Here is a 23473-nt window from a genome sequence, read left to right as displayed (position 1 = left end):
CCCGAAAAAGGGACCACATCACCCCGATCCTGGCCTCTCTCCACTGGCTACCTGTGCGGTTTCAAAATTTCAAGATCCTACTTTATGTTTACAAAGCCCTTTAACGGGCTTGTCCCCACCTACATTAAATGTCTGCTTATCCACCACACCACCTCCAGGTCCCTCAGAATGGCCGACTTGGGGTTACTGAACATCCCGCGGTCTAGGCATACGCTCAGGGGCGACCGCGCCTTTGCGGCTGCAGTTCCTAGACTGTGGAACAGCATCCCTCTTCCCATCAGAACTGCCCCCTCCATCGACTCCTTTAAGTTGAGACTAAAAACTCATCTTTACTTTCAAACCTTTCTTGAAGTCCTCTGAGTGAGGGATATATGTATGTATTTATGTAATTAATCTATGAACCACTGTTGTGTAACGTTAGTACCTCCCCCAATGTAAAGCGCTTTGGCCAACGAGAGTTGTTTTGTAAATGACCTATAGAAATAAAAGTGACTAGACTTGACCTGACTTTTGTGTCTATCTTCAGTTTAAACCAGCATCTGCAGTTCCTTCTTACACATCCCGTATACATTCCAGGAAATCCTCCTCCTCAGCTCTGCTACCAACTTGGTTGGCCCAATCTATATATAGATTAAAGTCACCCATGATATCTGCTGTACCTTTGCTACACGCATCTCTAATTTCCTGTGTGATGCTATCCCCAACCTCCCTACTGCTGTTTGGTGGTCTGTTTACAACTCCAACAAGTGTTTTCTGCCCTTTGCTATTTTGCAGTTTACCCATACCGATTTTACAGCATCAAAGCTAATGTCTCTCCTTGCTATTGCATTAACCTCCTCTTTAAACAACAATGCTCCCACCTTCTCCTCCTTTCTGTCTATCCTTCCCAAATATATTTTTTCCCCAGTATGTTTAGCTCCAGCCTTGGTCACCCTGGAGACATGTTTCCGTAATTCCAACTGTATCATATACAGTTGTACAGGGTCTTGGTGAGATCACGCCTGGAGTATTGCATACAGTTTTGGTCTCCTAATCTGAGGAAAGACATTCTTGCCATAGAGGGAGTACAGAGAAGGTTCACCAGACTGATTCCTGGGATGGCAGGACTTTCATATGAGGAAAGACTGGATAGACTCGGCTTGTACACGTTGGAATTCCCAAGACTGAGGGGGGATCTTATAGAAACTTACAAAATTCTTAAGGGGTTGGACAGGCTAGATGCAGGAAGATTATTCCCGATGTTGGGGAAGTCCAGAACTAGGGGTCACAGTTTAAGGATAAGAGGGAAGACTTTTAGGACCGAGATGAGGAAATCATTTTTTACACAGAAAGTGGTGAATCTGTGGAATTCTCTGCCACAGAAGATAGTTGAAGCCAGTTCATTGGCTATATTTAAGAGGGAGTTAGATGTGGCCCTTGTGGCTAAAGGGATCAGGGGGTATAGAGAGAAGGCAGGGATGGGATACTGAGTTGGATGATCAGCCATGATCATATCAAATGGCGGTGCAGGCTCGAAGGGCCGAGTGGCCTACTCCTGCACCCATTTTCTATGTTTCTATGTTTCTATTCCCTAGGGCCTTGCCATTCACCGTGAAGCTCCTGCCCTGGTTTGATTTCCCCAAATGCATAATTTCCTTCTCAGCCTCTAAAGCTTATCCCCCTAGTCGAGTTCAGTAAAAACACTGATTCAAGCACTGGACCAACAAATCTTTATTTTTAGAACAAACATAAATTCCCCAATACGATACCTAACCACCGCGGGTTCAATCCTTGTCTCTGCCTGGCCATGCCCTTTAGCCTCATGCATGCAGACACTGCCCAAAAGGTCACGCAGTCCCAAGCGCTCATCCAGAAGATCGACACCGATCTAATTGGGGGCTACCTTTTATAGGTCCACAAACCTTGAGGGGCCAAACTACATAGGGGTGGTTCCCCAAACAATCCAATCACACATATCAATACATTATTGATAGTTCCAGTCATCTGGCACCTCACCCGTGTCTAACAATGATTCATATATCCCTCCTAGTGCTCTTGCAATCTTTTCTGCCGCTTCAGTGTCCACAGAAATATCTAATCAGTTCGGAGGGGTTTATCTACCTTTACACACCATAGGACGTCCAGCAATTCCTCAACTGAAACACAAACTCTCCTCAAGACATCCCCATTAATTGTCCTAAGTTCCCTAATCTTCATGTCTTTCTCCACATAAAAAAAATAGGAGAAATGCTCATTGAGGAACTTACCTGTCTGCTGCGGCTCCACACATAATGATCACTTTGATTTCTGAGGGGGCCCCATTCTCTCGCCAGTTATGCTCTTTTCCTTAATGTACTTTGGATTCTCCTTAATTTTCTCTGCACAAGCTATCTCCTGCCCCTTATGTGCCCTCCTGATTTTCTTCTTAAGTATGCTCCTTAGTGCCCTGAACCTCTCCAGGAATACTTGATCCAGCTGCCTATACCTGGCCCAAACCTCCTTTTTCCTGACCAGTGCCTCAATTTTTCTTATCATCCTTGCCCTTCATCTAGCAGCAACACACATGCCTTAAACTCTCACCATCACTCTTTTAAACGCATTCTACTTGCCAGAAGTCTCTTTGCCTTCAAACAGAGTGGGCAAACTAACCTACTCCAATTAACTTTAACAAGTTTCTGTCTAATACCATCAAAGTCGGCCTTGTCCCAATTCAGAACTTTTACTTGTGGGCCCACCTTGTACTTATCCATAACTATTTTAAAGCTAATACACTATGGTCGCTAGTCCCCAAATACTCACCTGCTCTGACACTTCAGTCACTTGCTCTTCCCAATTTTCTAAGAGTAGGTCAATCTTAGCCCTCTCCTTGTAGGGCCCTCTACATATCGCTGAAGGAAACTTTTATGAATATATTTGACAAATTCCACTCCATCTAAGCCCTTGGCATAATGGCTATATTGGGAAAGTTAAAATCCCTACTTTGACAACTCTCTATTAGTCTTGCAGCTGCCTGCAATCTCCCAGCATATTTAATCAAGTGGGGATTGCAACGGTTGGAGGCCAATGAACGCAACTGGAGCTCAGTTATCATAGGAATTCTTCAGGTCAGTGTTCTGGCTTCAATCATTTCCAGCTACTTCACAAATGAGCCCTCCATTTTAAATTCTAAAGAGGACATGTTTGCTGATGATTACAGCATTCAGCTTCCTTTACATCTCCTCAAATAAGAAGTAATTTCATATAATCACGTGCAACATAATCTGAGGACCAGTTGGGTTGGTGTTGATATATCACAAATAACATTCACATTTTACAAATGCCAGGTAATCATCATCTCCCAAAATTAACGGTGCCGCACCATCACACTAACAATGATATTTAGCTTACACTGGTCACAAACTTAACCGCACCAGCCAACTAAATACAGTACTAAAAGAGAAGGACAGAGATCTGGTTATACTGTGGCCACTGAAATACGTTTTTGATCAAAGCCTTTCCAGCCCCTACAAGTCAGCAGTAAATTGGAGTGCTTTTATCAATTGCCTGGCACTTCTGACATTCAATATCAGTAAGACAAGTAAGCTTGTTTAACTTTTGATCCATCCATGGCACTGAAGGGAACTACCAAGAAGGTAGTCTGGCAAAGAAGGCTCAGCAGCGGCTGCACTTCCTGAGGGTCCTCAGGAAGCACAACCTGGACTCTAACCTGCTGCTGACCTTCTACCGCTCGTCCATCGAGAGCCTGCTGACATACTGCATTACAGCATGGTATGGCAGCTGCACCATGGCAGACAGGGAGAGGCTTCAGAGGGTAACCAGGACAGCGCAGAGGATCATTGGTTGCCCTCTCCCCTCCCTGATGGACATCTACACCTCCCGCTGCCTTAGCAGGGCAAAGAAGATCACCAAAGACAGCTCCCATCCTGCGTTTGGACTGTTCGACCTGCTGCCCTCTGGAAGGCGCTATAGGTGCATCAAATCCAGGACAAACAGACTCAGGAATAGCTGCTTCCCGAGAATTATATCTACCATAAATTCAAATCCACACATGCACTGACTACACCGCCCAACACGGACTTCCATCTGTATATATGTATATATGTATGTAGCGCCGTAGAATTTGTGCACCTATTCCCCCCCCCCCCCCATCTCCCTTCTGTTTTGTTTTTCTGTTTCTTGTTTTTTGTGTAAAATTGTATGTATGCACTGAGTACGAGCAGCTTTCAGTTTCACTGTACATGTATAGTGACAATAAATGGCATATCATATCATACCAGTGTGTAGTAACTAAAAGTCACATTGTGACAAACAGTATGATGAAAGAATGTGTCGACAGGGCTTATATTGACTGGAATTTAGAAGGATGAGAGGATATCTTATCAAAACATATTAAAATTCTTATGGGATTGGACAGGCTAGTTGCAAGAAAAATGTTCCCGATGTTGGGGGAGTCCAGAACTCACAGTTCACAGGCCATTTAGGACTGAGATGAGGAAAAACCTTTTCACCCAGAGAGTTGTGAATTTGTGGAATTTGCTGCCACAGAAGGCAGTGGAGGCCAATTCACTGGATGTATTCAAGCGAGAGTTGGATATAAGGCTCACAGAATCAAGGGATATGGAGAGAAAGCAGGAACGGGGTTCTGATTTTGGATGATCAGCCATGATCATATTGAATGGCAGTGTTGGCTCAAAGGGCCGAATGACCTACACCAGCACCTATTTTCTCTGTTTCTAGTTTGTAACATGCTAATGCTTCTTCAGAAGTACATTCCACACTTTCATTTCTCAGAAATAACCACACAGAAGCTCCACAACCTACCCTTTCCAAGTAACTTAATATCTTCAAACTACTTCATCAGTGTTAGTTTAAATCCTGGAACTTGTTATTCCACAATACTGAGGAAATTGTGCAATCTATATCATGAGGATTTCTGCATTTCATGGTGGCGACCCAGCTACTTGATGGAAATTCAATCAGGCAATAAATGCTGATCATGTCAGTTATGCCCACATGCCAAGGAAGTTTTTAAAAAAGCACTTAATTACGGTTTATAAATAACATTAGAGTACTCTTCACAAATCATTTCAACAATTTTGTTAAGGGTTAATAATAAAACATTTAATTTTGTCAACACTTTGTAGCCTAACAAAAACACAAGGATCTGGAAAATGTTAGCAGATATAAAAACAACAAATATTGGTTGTTTAAGTCAACAATGTTCCAGGTATAATTGCACAGTTTACAGTGACATGAGCAGTTTGTTTTTAATAATTTACATGCTTGCAAATGTCAACCATGTGTTGACAGCATGTATTCCACGACTGGTAATTGCACAACCGTTTAAAGTACAGCCGACCACTGATTGTGTTCCACTTTCATTCAGATAGTGAGGTGATATCTCATAGTGCAGTGCATGCTCTTGGTGTACACCCAAGAATGGGGTTTATAACAGAACTAGGCTGTGGATTTGCTATTGATGTGACTCAGTGCAATTTTACTGCAACTAATGTTCTACCATCGGAAACATAAAAGCATAAAGCATATAGGTACACATATTTTGTGCTAATTTACCAAACATTCGCTAAAAGTATATAAACATTGTAGACAAAATGTTTAAGAAAGAACTGCGGATGCTGGAAAAATCGAAGGTAGACGAAAATGCCAGAGAAAATGCTAACTTCTCTACAAGATACATTTAATTGTCACATGTGCCAGTTGGCACAGTGAAATGTGATCACCATACAGCCATACACTAAAATAAAGAACACAACACACGATAGAGTTCAACATAAAACATCCCCATATAGCAAAATCAAAAGATTCCCACTGTGAGGGAAGGCACCAAAGTTATTCATCTTCCTCTGATGTTCCCCAGTGGTCGGGGCCTCCGGAGCCCTCCGCAGTTGCCGCTATGGGCAGCCCGCCGCTCAGGCCCCCTCGCCGGGATGTTGGAGCTCCGACGTCGGAACGGGAGGCCAACCTCAGCGGCTTGGACCTCCAAATCGGCAAATCGACCGCTTCCGACCGGAGTCCACAGCTCCCGACGGCCCGCTGGGCGGAGATGCAACGCTGGCAGCCCTCAGCAAAAGGCCCCAGCAGTCCGCGATGTCGGTCAGTGCCTCCAGCGCTGTGCGTTCCTTAAACCACAACCCCGCAATGTTGGAGCAACAGGCCCAACGCTCCGGAGCTCCAAACGTCGATCCAGGTAGGCATCGCCCGCTCCGCGGTGAATCCAGGGCCACGCCGCCGCTGCCGAAGCTCTGGTCCGGTCCCCAGTCTCTGGTACAAAAGACCGCTCCGATCCAGTGGTAGGCCGCGAGGAGGGGGGGGGGCGAGGACGCGACTTGGAGAAATAGCCGTATCCTCGCCCGGAAGCGACTGGGAAGTGGTTTCCTCCTTACCCTACCCCCCTCCCCCACATAGAAAAGCTAAAGAATCCCCAAAACAAAACTGTTTAGACAAACTAAAATTTAAAAAAATGGGAAAAAACGGACAGACTGTAGGCAGAGGCGCCTTCAATGCGGCGCCCCTAGTGGCAATCGGTGAGACCAAGCGTAGGCTTGACGATCACTTCGCACAACACCTCTGTTCAGTTCGCAATTTTTTTTCGAAAATAAGACTTTATTCAGGTAATATATACAATACATGAACCGTGCAAAACATTCATCCGACATTTTTGGAGGCTACACCAAACCTTCAATACTGTTACATACATGCTCAAATTTCACAAATTTATCCCTCGTCCTTGCCACTCAAGTGGCTCACTGGTGTGGAATCCCTTCCCTTTGAGAGGCGTCTCCACCACACCCTACCACCCATGTCCAGCAGCGGAAGGACCCTAGACTGTGGTCCTCCCCCACCGAGCCTTGGCGTTGGCTGCACCGAGCTTCAGTGCGTCCCTCAGCAGCGGGCCAGTTGGCAAATTTACCCAATGGACATCACGTGCTGCTGGGTGGTTAACAATGCTCGGGCAGACCAAAGAGCTTCTTTCACCGAGTTGATGACCTTCCAGCAGCACTCAATGTCAGTCTCTGAATGCGTCCCAGGGAACCGTCCGTAAATCACAGAGTGCTCTGTGACGGAGCTGTTCGGAATAAACCGTGACAGGGAACCTTGAAAACCTCTCCAGTCTCACTTTGCAAATTCACACTCTGCGAAGAGTTGGGCAACCGTCTCCTCTCTATAGCAGCCGTCCCGAGGGCAGTGTGTGCTGGTAGTGAGGTTCTAACGGTGCAGGAAGGATCTGACTGGGAGGGCTCCCCTTACCACCAGCCAAGCCATGTCTTGGTGCTTGTTGGTGAGTTCTGGCAATGAGGCATTTCACCAGACAAGTTGGGCAGTCTACTCTGGGAACAACGCCACCGGATCCATGGAGTCATTTCCCTGCAGGACGTTCCGTGCTGACCACTACCCGATGGACTTGTGGTCAAAGGTGTTGGTCCGGAAGAACCTTTCCATGATTGACAGATGGTGCTACAATGTCCAGCTGACTGGCACACTACGTGGCATCTGCGCCAGGCCCATCCTTCGCAAAACCAGGGACAGGTAGAACATCAGCAGGTAGTGACACTTGGTGCCCACGTGCCTTGGCTCTACACTCCGCCTGATGCAGTCACACACAAAGGAGGCCATCAGGGTGAGGGTGGGCACGATTTTACCCACATTGTCTGCCGATTTGTGCATTGTGGCCCGTCGCCACATCGATTTTTCTTCAGCAGCTTGCAGCCCGAGGAAGTCCGCCTCCGATAAGCAGTACAAATGGCATTTTAATCCCGCCCCCCCCCATGAAAGGCGCCAAACTAACACACACGGCCAGTGGCAGAACTACAGTGCCGCTGAAGGTAAGTTTTGTAACATCGCTAAATCATGTATTGTCTTTCCACTGACTGGTTAGCATGCAACAAAGCTTTTCACTGTACCTCGGTACCCATGACAATAAACCAAATCTGATATATTGGTAACGGTCTCATACCTATAACTCTACCGTGGCCCTGGTCTACTGTATTTTGATTGCTGAACCAAAGTAATTGGCACTTCAGGGATGCAATGTCAGAAGCATCTAACTGCATATAGTTCTGTTGTATGTGTCATAAAAAAGTTACTGACACGGATGCACAAAAAGACCTATAAAGATGATATCAAAACAGCGAGGTGATAACTATCAGGAAAAATTGCGCAGAATGGTGTTCCTTTCCTGGACAAAGATGATGTGACAGAGTATTTAAAAGTATAGATAATTTTTATAGGAATGGGTTCAGGAAGAAAATGTATGTGTATGTCGAAAAGCCTGGAATAGGAGACCATTGACAGACATCACTAATAATACAATATGAATAATAGGGATGATTTTGTTCGCTGTATAATGGTTAGAATATGTAACTTACTACCACAAGTAGCTGAAACAAAATGCGTTAATGCACCTAAGAGGAAATATATGCTCACTGGAAAAAAACCAGAAGCAACCAGAGGAGAAAGGAAGATGTTGAGAGGGAACCCATGAGGAACACAAATAATAATAGACCTATTGGACTCAACAGGCAATGAGTGCTGAAATAACTATTTTATGTCAAAAAACTGAAGCGCCACAATCTATCTATATATGGTGGTATATTTTAAAAGGTATTAAGGTTTAAAAATCTTAAAAATCATGCATGCGCAGATTGGTCTCCTCTCCTGTCAGTCATTGCGGGGACGGCGATGCATCTTCCTGCACCATCGCCACAATGATTGACCGCATCCGCTGTCAGTCACCGGTGGAACCGACGTTGCCTGGCACGGCTTCGGTCGGCACAGTTTCCAGTCAGCGTGGATTGGGGGAGGGGAGGAGTAGAGGGGAAAGAAGTGGGAGGGTGAAGAGGAGGGGGAGAGAGTGCTGGGGATGAGGGGAAATGAGCCACGCCTGCACAGTTGGGGGCTATGGGTGAGTGGTGTAATATTGGGTTGGGGAACGAGTTGCGTTGGGGGAACAGGCCTCCCGTGTGATTAGTCTAGTTATTACTTAAGATCAAGCTCACTACAGCAATGTTAATCAGACCTATATTTTAACAAGTGATGCAGTGTGTGCATCAGACAACAAAATAAGGAATCCATTCAGTGAAATAGCAGATGTATAATAAGATAGAACAAGTAATATGTTTGGAACCATTTGCAATGCTAAATGTGCAAAATGTTCAAAAGTCACAATTAAGATTTTTGTCCTCTGCGTAACATTCCTGGTGTATGTACATGAAGACCAAAGTTGCAATATTTACTAACATTCACCCACTATTTCTTTTGAAAGAGACACCTTGGTCAGAGCCTCCCGAGTGGCTTTTTGTTCCTCCAAAGGCAGGACTGCATTCCAAGTTATAATTAGACTTTGGCATAGCCAAAATAGTTGTGTCGTTAATGGCCATATAAAAATAAACACAGGATTACTAAGATTAGGACAAAGGCAGAGATCAGTCTTATCCACTTCAATTAAAATACATCCATTGAGATGTTTTTTGACCTTCTCTACTAATCACCCCATTGAAGTACTCAATGTGGTCAACCAGAACAGATCATTTTAATTTAATTTTCAAAATGATATATATATATAGTTACGTTCCTGCCGCAAATCCATAGCCACGTTGCCAAAGAGAAGTGGACAGGGTAAATAAGTAATAAACAATAATTAAGGGAGGTGTCCATTTGAAAGTGGATTTAATGTAAAAAATGGAAATATTCTGGAAGGCTATTTCCAGAGCACAGGTCCATGATCTAAAGGGGGTGCAGTACAAATATGCATAAATGGTAAAAGACAAAAGTCAGTAATTGGAAAGCTAAAATTATTTCTGGATAAGTTTGTAGATGTAAGCTGCAGCAGACATGTCAAGTCAAGTCAAGTCAACTTTATTTGTCACATAAAAAAAAGGCACAGCAGTAAATTAGTCACTGGTGAGATTAAAGTTTACAGTCCTGATGGGGGAAGAAAACTCCGTCTCATCCTCTCTGCTTTTGCAGCCTGGCAGCGGAGGTGCTTGCCTGACCAGTCTGTTGCTGTGGTGGCAGGGATCCTTCATTATCTTGCTGGCTCTGGATCTGCACCTCCTGGTGTATAGGTCCTGCAAGGGGGTGAGCGTAGTTCCCATGGTGCGTTCGGCCGAACACTACTCTCTGCAGAGCCTTCCTGTCCTGGGCAGAGCTGTTCCCAAACAGGATTGAGATGTTTCCGAACAAGATGCTTTCTACAGCACCAGAGTAGAAGGATTGAAGGGTCCTCAGCGAGACTCTGAATTTCCTCAGCTGCCTGAGGTGGTAAAGGCGCGGCCTTGCCTTTCTCACCAGTGCAGCAGTGTGTGTTGTCCATGTCAGATCCTCAGTGATGTGGACTCCCAGGTATTTAAAGCTGCTCACCCTATCCACAGTAGTCCCATTTATCCCCAGTGGCGTGTACGTCCTCAGTTGTTGTGCTCTTCTAAAGTCCACAATCAGCTCCTTAGTTTTAGTGACATTCAAGAGGAAGCTGTTGTTCTGACACCAGAGTGCCAGATCAGCCACCTCCTCCCGGTAGGCCTTCTTATTGTTATTGGAGATCAGGCCCACCACCACACTGTCATCAGCAAACTTGATGATGGAGTTGGAGCTGAACCTGGCCACACAGTCATGTGTATACAGGGAGTACAGTAGGGGGCTGAGGACACAGGAGGTTGGATGTATTCTCCCCATCTTGACCACTTTGGGCCTGGCGGTAAGAAAGTCCAGGACCCAGGCACACAGGGGAGTGTTCAGTCCCAATTCCAACAGCTTCTCAGCAAGTCTGGTGGGGACTATGGTGTTGAAAGCTGAACCGAAATCAATAAACAGCATTCTAACATAGCCCCCCCCTCTGGCTGTCAAGATGAGAGAGAGTGGTGTGCAAAACCTGGGAAACCGCATCATCCGTGGATCTGTTTGGATGGTATGCAAACTGCAGTGGGTCCATGGTGCGAGGAAAGCGCAGATGTAGGTCTTGATCAGCCTCTCGAAGCATTTCATGACTACCGAGGTGAGGGCCACCAAGTGACGTAGTCATTCAAGCAGGCTGGAGAGGCATTCTTAGGCACTGGTACAATGGTGGATCTCTTGAAGCAAAATGTTGATACAGAAAGCCATGAAGACTGGGCAAACCTCACACATCTCATTTCTTGTGTGTGTGGTTTTATGCTGATTACTGACAGATCGCACAACCAGAATAGCATCATTAGCTCACAAACATATTTATCTGCCTTTGACATGCACCTACTTTCCCACACACACCAACACAAGTGTGTCTGGCAAAAAGGAGGAATTGGATGTATTAAATATTTATAACAGAGGGGTGGATGGGCAGTAGCTTCTTATTAACTATGACCTTAAAAATCACATGTTCATTAAATGAGAAATCAATAATTTAACAATGAACGTGTTTTAATGGATAGAAATGGTTCTTATTTTTAGCAAGATATATACTTTGTACATATTGTGCTGCAGATCTTTTGCTAATGTGAGTATACCATTACATTGTGCATATTCCGTGCTGCAGAGCTCTTGTGACTCTTGACACTCCGTCAAATAGTTGATGTTAACATTATTGAAAAATCTGTAGAGACAATCTGTATCACTAAGTAAACGTTTAGTAAATTAGCAATGAGAAGCCGCATATGATTAGTAAATGACGGGCAACACTGACAACCTTAACACGAGTGAGGGCTGCGATTGGAAGGTCACACACGACCTTCTGTGTGGAACTCGTCACTTGAAGCAAATAAAACACAGGCTCTTAATTGAAATTGTGATGGGCTCGCTCTCCTCGGTGACAGGCGCAAGGAAGGAACGGCATCCCTCCCTTGCATCCACGCATCTTGATCTGGTTTCAAGCCTGCCGCATTGACTGCATCCTCAGCCCTCCTCCCGTGTAGCGGTGCAACTAATAATACGATGCCCTTCAACATTGCAGAAATGAAGCAGGAACGCCACTGGTACAGACAGCAAGCAGCGCACTGCACGGCCATCGGGCCACTGACGGAGGGCGAACAGCTGATCATGGTCACACCATCTCAACGCACTTCCCCAGAAACCGCTCGGCCGGGCTCAAAGACCAAACATGTCCTATCCCCGCCCGCCCGTCCGTTACCCGGTGCCGCATATTCCACCCCCTCAATCAGCCGCGTTAATCCCGCTGCGCATCACACATTGCAGAGAGGATGAAAACAAAATGAAGCCACTGACCTGTTCGCCGAGGTCCACAGCGATGTTGGTGACGGCCAGGGGTACGAGGAAGCGCACCAGCGGCCAGTAGTGGGTGTGGAAGGCGGCGAGTTGGAGCATGGTCCCCGCACCCCGCTTCCTCGCTCCCCGGGGATGGGTGCGTGAGGCGGGCGGGCGGGCTGGGGCTGGGGCGGGACACGGGACACGGGGCGGGGGAGAGAAGGAGGGCGGGCAGCTCCGCCAAAATAACAAACAGACCCAACCAGGAAAGCTGACGGTCTCTCTTTTTTCCCCCCCTCCACACAATATTAGAAGAGGCGATGGTCCCGAAGTTTCTGCCATTGTGCGGCGCAGTAAACAAGGAGAGGGCGAAAACAAGCGGTCGACAGCATAGTGGCGGGCAGCAACAATTGTGATCGATGCACAGAAGCTTCTGCCGACCGGGCTGCCGGCGGCATCAGCAGCAACATGCCGACCAGTGCGGGGTGATCGGTGTGTGTGTGTGTGTTTGTGACCGCGGCCGGGTGAGGGGAGGGGAGGGGAGTCACCGAGAGCCCAGCCCAGCCCAGCCCAGCAGCCCCTCCCCACAGCGTCGGTCAGGAGGGGAGGTCGCTGCTCGGACTCACAACCTCGGATCACCACCTCATTGCCTCTTGCCTTAGGGCACAACAACCGTGGGGGTGCAGACAGATAGCTGAATGAAAGATTGAAATGAACCAAGCAAGACTCATTTAGAAATGACCCACACATCTTAGGGAAAGGTTGAAAGATTACTCAGAAATATTCTCTGAAAAACTAGAGTCGCAGGTTAGGGGTCCGTGAGGATGTCTTGTCTTGTCCTGGCCGGGCTGCACGCAGCAGGGTTGGCAAGTGTGGAGGAGGGAACTGCAGATGCTGGTTTAAACTGAATTTAGACACAAAATGCTGTAGTAACTCAGCGGGACAGGCAGCATCACTGGAGAGAAGGAATGGGGGGTCGTTTCGGGTCGACACCCTTCTTCAGACTGGTGAGGTTCGCCATCCCCTTTGTCCAGTTTTCACACTTTACACTTCCTTATCTAGGCATCTCCCTCTTCCCTGACTTCAGTCTGAAGAAGGGTTTTGACCCGAAACGTCACCCAGTCCTTCTTACCAGAGATGCTCCCTGTCCCACTGAGCAGGCAGTGAAGAAAGCTAATGACATGTAGGCCTATGTTGCAAGAGGATTTGAGGAGCAAGGAGGTCATACTGCAGTTGTACACGGCCCTGGTGAGACCGCACCTGGAGTATTGGGTGCAGTTTTGGTTCTCTAATTTGAGGAAGGACATTATTGCTATTGAAGAAGTGCGGCGTAGGTTCACAAGGTTAATTCCCGGGGTGGTGGGATTGACGTATGATAAAAGAATAGGTCGACCTGGCTTGTACTGGAATTTAGAAGAATGAGAGGGGATCATATAGAAACATATACAATTCTTAATGGATTGGACAGGCTAGATGCAGGAAAAATGTTCCAGATGTTTTGGGAGTCCAGAACCAGTTTAAAAATAAGGTGTAGGCCATTTAGGACTGAGATGAGGAAACACTTTTTCACACAGAATTGTGAATCTGTGGAAGTCTCTACCACAGAAGGCAATGGAGGCCAATTCACTGGATGTTTTCAAGAGTTAGATATAGCTCTTTGGGCTAACGGAATCAAGGGATATGGTGAAAGAGCAGGAACGAGGTACTTATTGCGGATGATCAGCCATGATCATATTGAATGGCGGTGCTGGCTCGAAGGGCCTACACACTTATTTTCTATGTTTCTATGATTTGGAAAGGGGATTGAAGGCTTTGTAGCCAAGTTTGCTGATGATGCTAAGATAGGTGGAGGGGCAGGCAGTGTTGAAGGACTCTGCAGAAGAACTTGGGCAGGTTAGGAGAGTGGGTAGAGAGGTGGCAGATGAAATTCAGTATAGCAAAGTGTGGAGTCGTGCATTTTGGTAATAAGAATAAAGATATAGGTTATTTTCTAAATGGAGAGACAATCCAGAAATTGTTGCAAAGAGACTTGGGAGTGCTGGTGCAGGACTCCCAAAAAGTTAATTTGCATGTTGAATCGGTAGTAAGGAAGGTAATTTCAATGCTAGCATTTATATCAAGAGGACTGGAATACAAAAACTGAAATGTAATGCTGAGGCTCTATAAGGTGCTGGTCAGGCCGCATTTGGAGTACTGTGAGTAAATTTGGACCCCATATCGAGGAAGGATGTGCTGGCTCTGGAGAGGGTCCAGGAGGAGGCTTACTAGAATGATTCCACGAATGAGTGGCTTAGCATATGATGAGCGTTTGACAGCAATAGACAATAGGTGCAGGAGTAGGCCATTCGGTCCCTCAAGCCAGCATCGCCATACAATGTGATCATGGCTGATCATCCATAATCAGTTTCTGCCTTCTCCCCATAACCTCTGACTCCGCTATCTTCAAGAGCCCTATCGAGCTCTCTCTTGAAAGTATCCAGAGAACTGGCCTCTACCGTCCTCTGAGGCAGAGAATTCCACAGACTCACAACTCTCTGTGTGAAAAAGTGGTTCACTGGGCCTCTACTCCTTGAGTTTAAAAGGTTGAGGGAAGACCTCATTGAAACTTACAGAATAATGAAAGGCAAAGAATATATGTGGAAAGGATGTTTCCATTGATGGGAGAGTCTAGGACCAGAGGTCATAGCCTCAGAATTAAAGGGCGCTCTTTTAGAAAGGAGGTGAGGATGGTAGTTAATTTGTTAAACTCATTGGGGCTGTGGAGGCCAAGTCAGTGGATATTTTTAAGGCAGAGATAGACAAATTCTTGATTAGAACGGGTGTGAAGAGTTACGGGTAAAAGGCAGGTAATGGGATTTGGAGGCAGAGATCTGCCATGATTGAATGGCGTAGTGGACTCGGTGCCAAATGGCCTAATTCTACTCCTATAAAGTGTGAACATGTGTGAATTACTATAGTCATAGAATCATACAGCACGGAAACAGGCTCAGCCCAATATACCGGCCAAGCTGTCCCAATTTTACTAATTCCACCTGCCCACGTTTGGTCCTGTCCCTCTAAACCTTTTCTCTCCATGTACCTGTTCAAATGCCTTTTAAATGTTGTTATAATAGCTGCCTCAGCTACCTCCTCTGGTTGCTCGTTCCATACACCCACCACCATGGGCTCCCTCTCAACATCGACACAATAGCTTCATTGAGCTTGATAGATATGAAAGGCAGTTTCTCCCGACTGGAGAATTAGTGTCTTAGAGCAGCGTGTTGGAAGGGGATGAGGAGAAATGACACCACTCAGATAATTTGGATTTTTGGCATTCCTTGGGTTGGTGGATGATCTGACAAGACAGGACAAGACAGAGTTTATTGTCATGTGACCCAGATAGGGCAATGAAATTCTTGGTTGATGCAGCACAACAGAATATTGTAGGCATAAATACAGATCAGTGTGTCCATATACCATCTATATTACTAAAAGTTTGATCTTGACCACTTTTGGCCATCTGTGCTGCGATTTCCAAGAGAACGCCGCCACCTACGGCCGTCATTTTTGGCCACCTTGCTCAGAGCCCAAATCTGCCTTCCTGGACCAGAGGGATTTTCCCATCGATGAAATATCAGAGACATATTAATGTTTTTTTTTAAAATCACCATTCTCTCTGCTGCCCCTGCTGGAGGGAGGGGGTGGTACTATAAAACCAGGAAGTGGTGTATCTCACTCAGTCTCTGCAAGATGGAGGTCACGTCTCTCTGAGCTCTGAATAACACTGAACACATGTCTATTCAACTGTGAGTGCCCTTAATGTGGTTTGAAAATGAAAATATGGTTGGTTTGAAGTAAAAAGGCATTGTCTGCAAATGGTTGTTTGGGGGGTTTGGGTTGAAATAAAAAGGCACTCTCTCTCTCTCCCCTCCTCTCTCTCTCTCCCTCACCTCTCCCCCCCTCTCTCTCCCCCCTCCCCCCCTCTCCCCCCCCCCCCCCCCCCCTCTCTCCCCCTCTCTCTCTCCCCCTCCCCCTCCCCCCCCCTCTCTCCCCCCCTCCCTCTCCCCCTCTCTCTCCCCCTCTCTCTCTCTCCCCTCCACACTGCTCTACCCCTTCCCTCCATCCTCCCTGCTCCCCACCTCTCCCCCCTCTCTTCACCTCACCCCCTGCAATGCAATAGGCTGTTATAGTTCAGAGTTTGTTTGAATTTGTGTTTAATAGTCTGATGGCTGTGGGGAAGAAGCTGTTCCTGAACCTGGATGTTGCAGACTTCAGGCTCCTGTACCTTCTAGCTGATGGCAGCGGGGAGATGAGTGTGTGGCCAGGATGATGTGGGTCCTTGATGATGCTGTTCAATAGAACAGTACAGCACAGGAACAGATTCTTCGGCCCCCAATGTCTGTGTCAAAAATGATGCCACGACCAACTCTTATCTGCCTGCACATAATCCATTTATCTCCATTCCCTAAATATTCAAGTGCCTATCCAGAAGTCTCTGAAATGCGACTTTCCTATCTGCCTTTACCATTAATCCCAACGTTGTGTATCTTCCAAGCTGAGTGTGTCGAGCAAAAACAAATTGCTGCAGGAACTCAGTGGTCCAGGCAGCATGTGTGGAGGGGATTGAATGGAAGACTTTGAAGAGGTTCTCCTAAAGGGTCTCGACTCAAAAAGCCATCTGTCCACATTTCTCTCCACAGATGCTGCCTCACAGGCTGAGTGCCCTCAGCAGTTCGTTTTTCCAGTTTCTGCAATCTCTTGTGTGTTTGTTTGATAGATGTCTTGCAGTTGAAGATAATTAGGAAATGTGGAGACTGGGCTGGGGACACAATCTAAATTGAAGTCAATATTCAAAGCAATATTCACAGCATAGAATTGGAAACATTGCCTCATTTACATTAGAATATAGGAAATTCTAAATGATTAAAAGCTAAGTTCTTCTTGTATCTGTCTCATTAGAATTTACAGTCATCTATGTCAATCTACAATAGAAATGATGTAAGGACATTTAAATAATGCATGGCTGTGGGAAGGTCCAAAGTTTACCTGTTATTCCAAACAAGATGCAGTTTGTACATTTGATCGAAGGATTAAACAAGAACCTGAAAAATTATTAGACCATCTTTCAGCTATGTTGACATTAATTTCTAACGTAGGCATGCTATTTTATAATGTAAAATGCAGCCATTTTACTTTTAAATTGAGTACAAAGGAGTACCATGCTGCTTGAGATAACACACAGGGAATTCAGTGAGCTTTTGTTATTAACATTATAAATCCTAAATGCTGATTTTACTGTTCTTTGAACTGGTTCATCAGATACTGTTCTTCCCCAGCAACAAGCCTGCTGCTATTCACTGCAGTATTCACCACCATTAGTTTTGTTGATATACTTTATTGTACTTCATGTCACTAGTGCAAATGTATGCATTGTCAAAATCTGAAGAACTAACGTTACATTTTATATAAGGTACACAAAAATGCTGGAGAAACTCAGCGGGTGCAGCAGCATCTATGGAGCGAAGGAGATAGGTAACGTTTCGGGCCGAAACCCTTCTTCAGGCTGATAGGGGGTGGCGGGGAGAAGGAAGGAAAAAGGGAGGAGGAGGAGCCCGAGGGCTGGGGGATGGGAGGAGACAGCTCGAGGGCTAAGGAAGGGGAGGAGACAGCAAGGGCTAACAAAATTGGGAGAATTCAATGTTCATGCCCGCCGGATGCAGGCTCCCCAAGCGGAATATAAGCTGCTGTTCCTCCAATTTCCGGTGTTGCTCACTCTGGCAATGGAGGAGACCCAGGACAGAGAGGTCAGATTGGGAATGGGAGGGGGAGTTGAAGTGCTGAGTCACCGGGAGGTCAGGTAGGTTCTTGCAGACTGAGCGGAGGTGTTCGACGAAACGATCGCCCAGCCTCCGCTTAGTCCCACCGATGTAGATCAGCTGACATCTAGAGCAGCGGATGCAGTAGATGAGGTTGGAGGAGATACAGGTGAACCTCTGTCGCACCTGGAACGACTGCTTGGGTCCTTGAATGGAGTCAAGGGGGGAGGTAAAGGGACAGGTGTTGCATTTCTTGCGGTTGCAACGGAAAGTGCCCGGGGTGGGGGTGGTGCGGGAGGGAAGGGAAGAATTGACAAGGAAGTTGCAGAGGGAGCGGTCTTTGCGGAAGGCAGACATTGGGGGAGATGGGAAGATGTGGCGAGTGGTGGGGTCACGTTGGAGGTGGCAAAACTGACGTAGGATTATTTGTTGTATGTGACGGCTGGTGGGGTGAAAGGTGAGGACTAGGGGGACTCTGTCCTTGTTGCGAGTGCGGGGATGGGAAGAGACCCTGGTGCGAGCCTCATCTATGGTGGAGGACGGGAATCCCCGTTCCCTGAAGAATGACGACATTTCAGATGTCCTGGTGTGGAACGCCTCATCCTGGGAGCAGATGCGGCGTAGGCAGAGGAATTGGGAGTAGGGGATGGAGTCCTTACAGGGGGCAGGGTGGGAAGAAGTGTAGTCGAGATAGCCATGGGAGTCAGTGGGTTTGTAGTGGATGTCGGTCAGGAGTCTATCACCTGCGATGGAGATAGTGAGGTCAATGAATGGTAGGGAAGTGTCGGAAATAGTTAAGGTGTATTTCAGTGCCGGATGGAAGTTGGTGGTGAAGTGGATGAAGTCAGTCAGTTGTGTGTGGGTGCAGGAGGTGGCACCAAAGCAGTCGTCGATGTAACGGAGGTAGAGGTCGGGGATGGGGCCCTGGTACGTATTGAACAAGGATTGTTCGAGGTACCCGACAAAGAGGCAGGCGTAGCTGGGGCCCATACGTGTGCCCATAGCTACGCCTTGTGTTTGGAGGAAATGGGAGGAATCTAACGTGAAGTTATTGAGGGTAAGGACCAGCTACGCTAGGCGGAGGAGAGTGTCAGTGGCTGGGTATAGGTTGCTGGTCGAGGAAGAACCGGAGGGCTTTGAGGCCAACCTGGTGGGGGATGGAGGTGTAGAGTGACTGGACGTCCATGGTGAAGATGAGGGGGTGAGGGCCTAGAGAATGGAATGCGCGGAGGCGGCGGAGAGTGTCTGAGGTGTCTTGAACATAGGTGGGAAGGGATTTGACCTTGGTGTCGGGGTGGTGGGTGGTCAGGGGGTGGGGGGATGAGAGGGCTGTAGTGTGGGTGGGGAAGAGCAGGGGTCACATAGTTAGAGGGGGATGGGGGAGAGTCAGTGGAACAGCCACTGAGGTAAGCAAGGCTGGGCAGACTGGCACTAGGACCCAGTGGAGTCAAACCCAGGAGAGTGGGAGTAAGCAGTGTGAATGCTTCAGGCCCAGTGCAGAGTCCAGGGTAGAGTCAAGGTGGGCCTGGAATTTTTGATTGAAGATGTGGATCTTTCGGCGGATGAAATATAATTGGGGTCCGTTGTAGGTCTGGGTTAGTGAGGCCTGAAGTTCAGGGAGTGTCAATGCGAGGTCCTGCTGGTGCCCGCGCATCGCGGCCAGGGTGGATCTCAGTGCCTGGTTGGAGAATTGCTGGGTATGCCGGTGGATAGCCAGTCGGTACCAATGGTCCGGCTGGAGTCGGAACTGGGTGGTGGGGAACTGGAGCTGGAAGCCATGAGATATGAGAAATGGCTTCCTAACATTACATTTTATATTGATGTAATCAACAAATTTAGAAACATTAACCCTCCACATTAGAAATCATCTGCAATACAAACTAGATTCTAGTATCTGCATCTTCTGTCTGTACTTAGAACTATTGGCCCATGTATGCTGTAATGCAGCAAAAGTTTATTGTGAATGTTATGCTTTTTAAGATGATTTAAATTTATAGCAGCACTGAAACAATGCTTTGGTTTGATTTCAATGCTAACAAACTTTTCAGTTCTACATGAATAAAAAATATATTTTATTAATATAAGCTTTGACATTTTTAAATTCCATGCAAGGTAAATTGGTTATCACCCACCTGGAGCAGATAATTAGCATCATGTTATCAGGATGCAGCTAAACCTTGTAGACAGACTCTGCCCTTATCTCTGCTTAGATCACGGAATAACACTGAATATTCGTCATAACCCATGGAGAAGGGCCTTGACCCGAAACATCACCCATTCCTTCGCTCCGAAATGCTGCCTGTCTCGCTGAGTTACTCCAGTATTTTGTGTCTATCTAAGGGCCAAAATGTGCTTCAGTAACATCATTCATATATATGCAGCATAACATCTCAAAGCAATCCAGTCCAGTTTTTAGCGTGCTTAATGAAGAGGTGGGGGTGAGGAAAGATTTCATAACTTTAGTCATCTATCTTAAAAGCTGAACACAATCTAGTTCCTACTGCTTATATGCCTCAACATAAAAATTTGGATTGCATTTATTTTTCAAGGCATTTCAAAGAGAAATGCAGAGCATAAGAACATAGCAATTAAAACTAGTCAAGTCAAGTCAAGTCAAGTCAAGTTTATTTGTCACATACACATACGAGATGTGCAGTGAAATGAAAGTGGCAAAACTAGAATTAACCTGTAGTCCTCTTTCCATTGTGCAATGAGCGTATTTAAGTTAACATGTTATCCCTTCCCCCAACATGGTGTGGTGCCTTATCAAATGCTTTCTCATTGTCACCTCTGGGTGATTCTTCAGTAAATGTCTACTTTGGTGTCCCGCTACTTTGATGCTGTATATAAGGAGAACCTGTAATTCTATCCCATTTCTTCTTTTTCTATATTGTTAATAAACATAATCCTCATAAATAAAGATTAAACTCAAAATGAATAAAGTGTCATTTTTTATGTTTTTTCCCAATGTTCGATGCCACCCCCCTCCCAGAAAACCGCATGTCCCGTTGGTGACGTGAAATTTCAAGACAGCATATTTTTTTAATTGCAGTGACATGGCAGCATATTGCTCAACATGTAATTCTATAGATTGATGACAGACAATTCATGATTGAATTGAATCATTCATAAAGTTAAAGAATTGAATGGTTCATTAACTCATAAAGGAATGAGAGTTGACGTAAATATCAAAACACAATAAGATAAAGTTGGCACTTGACCCATAAAAGAAGGAGCAAGGTGGTTAACAAGCGATTATTAGTGGCTTGGAGAAGTGGTCTTATTTTTAACCATTAACTGGAGGCGGTCAATTTACAGAGCCTAACAAGGGACACAGCATAAGAAGCTCTATCCATTTCTTTCTTCTCCACTTCCCTGCGCTGCCAGGTTTTAACATTCCTTTTTGGGACAGCAAAGAACCCCAATCAACCATAGTTTACATTAATCCCTCAAATCACCCATCCAGTTATTACAAGGCGGTCTGCTCAACGGACTTTGACAATACTGGATCCAGCCCAAGAACACTTCGTTTCTAAAGAAGTTAACTAAAGAAAATAGCACCATCCCCAACACTTTATCAGTTGTGCTCTGAAACAACAAGGCCTTTTTCGTGGTATATGCCTGAGTTCCACTGATAACTTCTGCCTATAATTTTCTCTGTACTTTCCAAGGCTAAGTTGATATCACTAAGATAGCTGGTCGGCATAAACTGGTTGCCACCCAATGTATGAACATTTATAAAAAGGGAATGTGTGAAACTGAGTGCTGAACAGGCCTCTCTTTCTGTGCACGTTTAATTGATTAGTAACATATTCACCCATATTTGTTATAATTATTTTTTTAATTTATGTCTATGCTATGTCTCATAATGAACAAAAAAATGTATAGCATTGCACTCTATTTCTGATGAGCAACACTTCTCAAATTCCTTACACATAGAAAAATAACATAATAAAATACATATTTATTTTATTTAGTCACAACGTCCCTATATGCTTCATTTGAGCATTATCAAACTAAAAATTGGCATTGAGCCAGTTTTGAGAAGGAATCGCAGAGTTTAGGCATTGGCAGCTGAATGCGTTGCTGCTAATGATTGAGTAATTGATCAAAGATAGACACAAAATGCTGGAGTAACTCAGCGAGACAGGCAGCATCTCTGGAGGGAAGGAACAGGTGACATTTCGGGTCAAGACCGTTAAGAAGGGTCTTGACCTGAAATGTCATCTATTCCTTCTCTCCAGAGATGCTGTCTGTCCCACTAAGTTACTCCAGCATTTTGTGTCCATCTTTGGTGGATAACCAGCATCTGCAGTTCCTTCCTACACGATAGAGCGATTAGCAGGATTTCACAAGGCACAATAGCAAAGGTGGTTTTCAACAAAGAAATAACAAGGAAGTGGCCGACTCGGAAACTCCAAGCCGCTGAGTGTGTTCTTCCTTTCCGACGCCGGTGCTCCGATCTTCCCGGTGAGAAACATCGGGCCATCCGTAGCGGCGACTGCGGAGAGCTCTAGGCCCCGACCACGGGTGAACAATGAGGAAGATGACTGAACTTTATTGCCTTCCCTCACAGGGGGAACGCTGATTCCGCTGTGTGGCGATGTTTATGTTAAACTCTATCGTGTATTGTGTTCTTTTTTTATTCGTATGGCTGTATGATAACTCAAATCTCACTGTACCAATTGGTGCATGGGACAATAAATGGAACTTGAACTTGAACATGACCATGGAGAGTTTTAAAAACACGGATGATAATTTTGAGGCATTACTTAAATGCATCCTAAACAGTTCAGAAAGGACAATGGGGGAGGTGAGGGTGGGGCATCCTGCTAGAAGTGTTTGGAATGGTGGAGTCGATGCAAGAATGAGGATGTCAGCAGCAGATGACATGAAGCAGGGGTGGGTTCAATCAATGACCATCAATAAAGTATATATAGTTATTTTTAAATTTGCTTCAAATATAATCATCCACACAAGGTCATAGTTCAAGCTGCAGTAAGCAGGGTGCTGTTGATATTTCTTCCCACTGATGAACCACTGTCACATTACTGTGTAGAAACATCAAATGGAAATTAAATGCTTTACACAAAGAGAATTAAGAGATTTTGTTCACCTTGATGGTTGGTTCAGGGTTTCATATAATCTTGGAATCAACAGAGAAGAAATTGATTTGACCCATGTTTGGAGGTGTGGGAGAGGTTGGGGGGGGGGGGGGGGAGGGGGGTAGTGGGGAGGTAAGGTGATGGTATTGGAAGCCCTAGAGGAGGTAAGGAATGGAGAGGTTTTGGAGACATAGGTAAGGTGGGGGTGGGTTGGCAGTGTGAGATGTAGGCGAAGTGGGAGAGGTAGCAAGAGTCAAGTCAAGAGTGTTTTATTCTCATATGTCCCGGACGGGACAATGTAATTCTTACTTGCTGCAGCACAACAGAATATGTGAATATGTAAACATTGTATATAACGGGGGGGGGGAAATAAAAAGTTCAATAAATAACAAATATAGTGTA

General features: G+C 45.8%; 1 protein-coding gene across 1 annotated transcript in view; it reads right to left on the bottom strand.

The window, feature by feature from the left end:
• The window catches only part of LOC129711278 (progressive ankylosis protein homolog B-like), a 101265-nt gene extending 88916 nt beyond the window's left edge, over positions 1-12349 (bottom strand). Inside the window, exon 1 of the mRNA XM_055658823.1 lies at positions 12193-12349. Within this exon, the coding sequence (XP_055514798.1) occupies positions 12193-12291 (99 nt within the window). The 5' untranslated portion in view covers positions 12292-12349. The remainder of the gene's footprint in view (positions 1-12192) is intronic.
• Positions 12350-23473: the final 11124 nt, after the last annotated feature.

This window comes from Leucoraja erinacea, chromosome 2 (assembly GCF_028641065.1).
Source record: "Leucoraja erinacea ecotype New England chromosome 2, Leri_hhj_1, whole genome shotgun sequence".
In the NCBI taxonomy this organism is placed as follows: domain Eukaryota; kingdom Metazoa; phylum Chordata; class Chondrichthyes; order Rajiformes; family Rajidae; genus Leucoraja; species Leucoraja erinaceus.
The sequence above is the reverse complement of the archived record's forward strand: the minus strand, read 5'-3'. Positions and strand labels throughout refer to the sequence as shown.